Consider the following 3,331-nt stretch of genomic DNA (forward strand, 5'->3'; position numbering starts at 1 on the left):
TAATTGTTATGTCTATATTTTATAAGTGTTATAAAATCACTTAGACTTTTATAATCTATAACAAAGATAAACTTGCATGCTCACCTAGGGTTAACCGGTGCAAAGCAATTCGTTCCGTTTAATAGTTAAAATAGGGCGATAACTTATAAAACAAAAGTTGTTTACTCACCCGGTGAGATCTTGTCCAAGGTTGGGGGTACTTAAGTTGACGGTTTACGGAACACCTCCTACCTGGAGATCAAACTGGCGTCTGAATCAATAACCCTAGTTTTATGAGCATGCGTGGGAGATGTGAGGTAATAAAATTGTTTTATCACCTAGACATCGTAGGTTAATCCCAGTATAAGAGTTATACTGAGAAAATCACCTAGACTTAGGTTGTATATAATTAGCCGGTATATAGCTTAATAATTACCCTTTTTTTTATAATAGAACACATTAGTGGGAGATTAATAGTGTATGAGATACATTATTTATAGCTCTCACATTCCTAAGAGTTCACACCGTGAGATTCATGCTCGGCTTCGAGTTGCTATTTGGGCAACCTCCCTTCGGAAAGTATTTGCATGGGTCAATAACAAGGTGAATAGGGGAAGTAGTTCATAGTAAGTGGGTGAAGGGTGTGTGTCAACACGTCCTACGGTCTCTTCCATTAGGTCACACCGTGAGATTCTTATGTTGCACCTGCTTGGTGTTTATAAGCGCCTATCCCTTCGGAGGGTTGTAACATAGGATTCGGAACACCGTGAACTCCAGAAATGGATAGGGTTACTTAGGTCCATTTTCAGCAATTGTCTCTCCTTCGAGGGCTCGTTTGATTCCGATCTCTGTAATTCGAAAATGGCGGGTCTACACTTACAAGACTTGCTACGTGTTAGTAAGTTCTTGACCAAATTAACGATAAGTAAGTACTATAGAGATAAGAGTTACTCCAGAGTTAGTATTTAGTCAAGAATGTCTTGATTCAGTGAAGGAGTAGTCGACTTCCCTTCGGTGGGGGCTACTATGACTCACTGAAGTATCGTTGCAAAGTAATAATGAATGGGTACATTATTTCTTGCTAAATAAAATTGGATGAAATAATTAAGAGTTATACAATTCACTAATAGTTTTGTTCACTTTTCAGCAATGTCTACTTCAACTATACAACTGCTAGCTTCCGATAAACTTAACGGAGACAATTACGGAATATGGAAATCGAATTTAAACACAATACTAGTTATTGACGATCTAAGGTTCGTTTTAACGGAGGAGTGTCCTCCAACCCCTACCCCTAATGCAAACCGAATAGTTCGGGATGCCTATGATAGATGGGTTAAAGTTAATGAAAAAGCTCTTGTCTACATTTTAGCCAGTATATCAGATGTATTGTCTAAAAAGCACGAGAGATTAGCTACTGCACGAGAGATCATGGACTCTCTACAAGCCTTGTTTGGACAACCATCAACAACTATCATGCATGATGCGATTAAGTATGTTTACAACTGCAGAATGAAGGAAGGATCTTCCGTAAGGGTGCATGTTTTGAACATGATGTTCACTTCAATGTTGCAGAAGTGAACGACGCAGTCATGAACGAAACAAGTCAGGTTGGATTCATCATGCAATCTCTTCCGAACAGTTATTTTCAATTCAAAACGAATGCTATCATGAATAAGATTGAATACAACCTGACAACCCTTCTGAATGAACTCCGAATCTTTGTTGAAAAACAAAGGTTTTAAGGCTGAGGCAAATGCTGCTACTACCTCAAAGAGGAAATTCCACAAGGGATCTTCCTTTGGGAGTAAATCTGGACCTTCTAATCAGAAGAAAAAAATTCAGAAGAAGAAGAAGGACAAAGGGAAGGGGAAGGCTCCGGCTACGGTAAAAGGCAAGGAAAAAATTGCAAAAGGAAAATGTTTCCATTGCAATGAAAATGGGCACTGGAAAAGAAATTGCCCCAAATACCTCGCCGAGAAAAGAGCTGAGAAGGAAAAACAAGGTAAATTTGATTTCCTAGTCATTGAAACATGTATAGTGGAGATTGATGATTCTACCTGGATACTAGATTCAGGAGCCACTAATCATGTTTGTTCTTCTTTTCAGTAAACTAGTTCCTGGAGACAGCTTGGAGAAGATGAGGTCACTCTTCGGGTTGGATCAGGGGAGCTCATCTCAGCAAAAGCAGTGGGAGGAATTAAGTTAAATTTTGGAAATAAATATCTGTTTTTGGAAAATGTTCTTTATGTACCTTCAAAGGCGTACAAATATGTTCTGCATACCTAGAAAACAACTTATATAAGTTAAAACCAACCAAAGTTGAAGCTGTCTATAATACTGAAATGTTTAAAACAGCTGAAACTCAAATTAAAAGGCAACGTGTTTTTCAAAGTACCTATCTTTGGCACTTAAGACTTGGACACATTAATCTCAATAGGATTGAGAGATTGGTTAAGAGGGGACTTCTAAGCAAGTTAGAAGATGATTCTTTGCCGCCATGTGAGTCATGTCTTGAGGGAAAAATGACAAAGAGATCTTTTACTGGAAAAGGTCATCGAGCCAAAGAACCTTTAGAACTCGTACATTCAGACCTTTGTGGACCAATGAATGTTAGAGCTCGAGGAGGGTATGAATATTTCATCAGCTTTATTGATGATTATTCTAGGTACGGTTACATTTACCTGATACATCACAAGTCTGAAGCCCTTGAAAAGTTCAAGGAGTTTAAGATCGAGGTTGAGAACCAATTAGGTAAAACAATTAAGACACTTCGATCAGATCGAGGTGGGGAGTATATGGACTTGAGATTTCAAGACTATATGATAGAACATAGAATTCAGTCACAACTCTCTGCACCAAGAACGCCTCAGCAGAACGGTGTATCTGAACGAAGAAACAGAACATTGTTAGACATGGCTCGATCCATGATAAGTTTTGCTCAGTTGCCTAACTCGTTCTGGGGGTTTGCAGTAGAGACTGCAACTTACATTTTGAATAATGTTCCCTCTAAAAGTGTTTCAGAAACACCTTATGAGTTATGGACCGGGCGCAAAGCTAGTTTACGTCATTTTCGAATCTAGGGTTGTCCAGCACACGTGTTAATACAAAATCCTAAGAAATTGGAACGTCGTTCAAATTGTGTCTTTTTGTGGGATACCCTAAAGGAACGATAGGTGGTCTGTTTTATGATCCTAAAGATGAAAAGGTAGTTGTATCGACAAACGCCACATTCCTAGAGGAAGACCACATACGAGATCATAAACCCCGCAGCAAACTAGTATTAGAAGAGATTTCAAAAGATGTTACAGATAAATCAACAAGAGTTGTTGATCAGGCTGGTCCATCAACA

General features: G+C 38.7%; 1 protein-coding gene across 1 annotated transcript; it reads left to right on the forward strand.

Moving 5' to 3' along the window:
* The first annotated feature begins 1,128 nt into the window (after positions 1–1,128).
* LOC148208691 (uncharacterized) lies at positions 1,129–1,560 on the forward strand. The gene has a single exon (XM_088119153.1). It carries the CDS (start codon positions 1,129–1,131, stop codon positions 1,558–1,560), a length of 432 nt encoding a protein of 143 aa, XP_087975279.1.
* Positions 1,561–3,331: the final 1,771 nt, after the last annotated feature.

Source organism: Momordica charantia, assembly GCF_013281855.1.
Source record: "Momordica charantia cultivar OHB3-1 chromosome 10 unlocalized genomic scaffold, Mcharantia_2.0 BLBB01000010.1, whole genome shotgun sequence".
Lineage (NCBI taxonomy): Eukaryota > Viridiplantae > Streptophyta > Magnoliopsida > Cucurbitales > Cucurbitaceae > Momordica > Momordica charantia.

Coding starts and splice junctions, on each gene's coding strand:
- LOC148208691 (XM_088119153.1), top strand. CDS start 1,129: ATGTCTACTTCAACTATACAACTGCTAGCTTCCGATAAACTTAACGGA.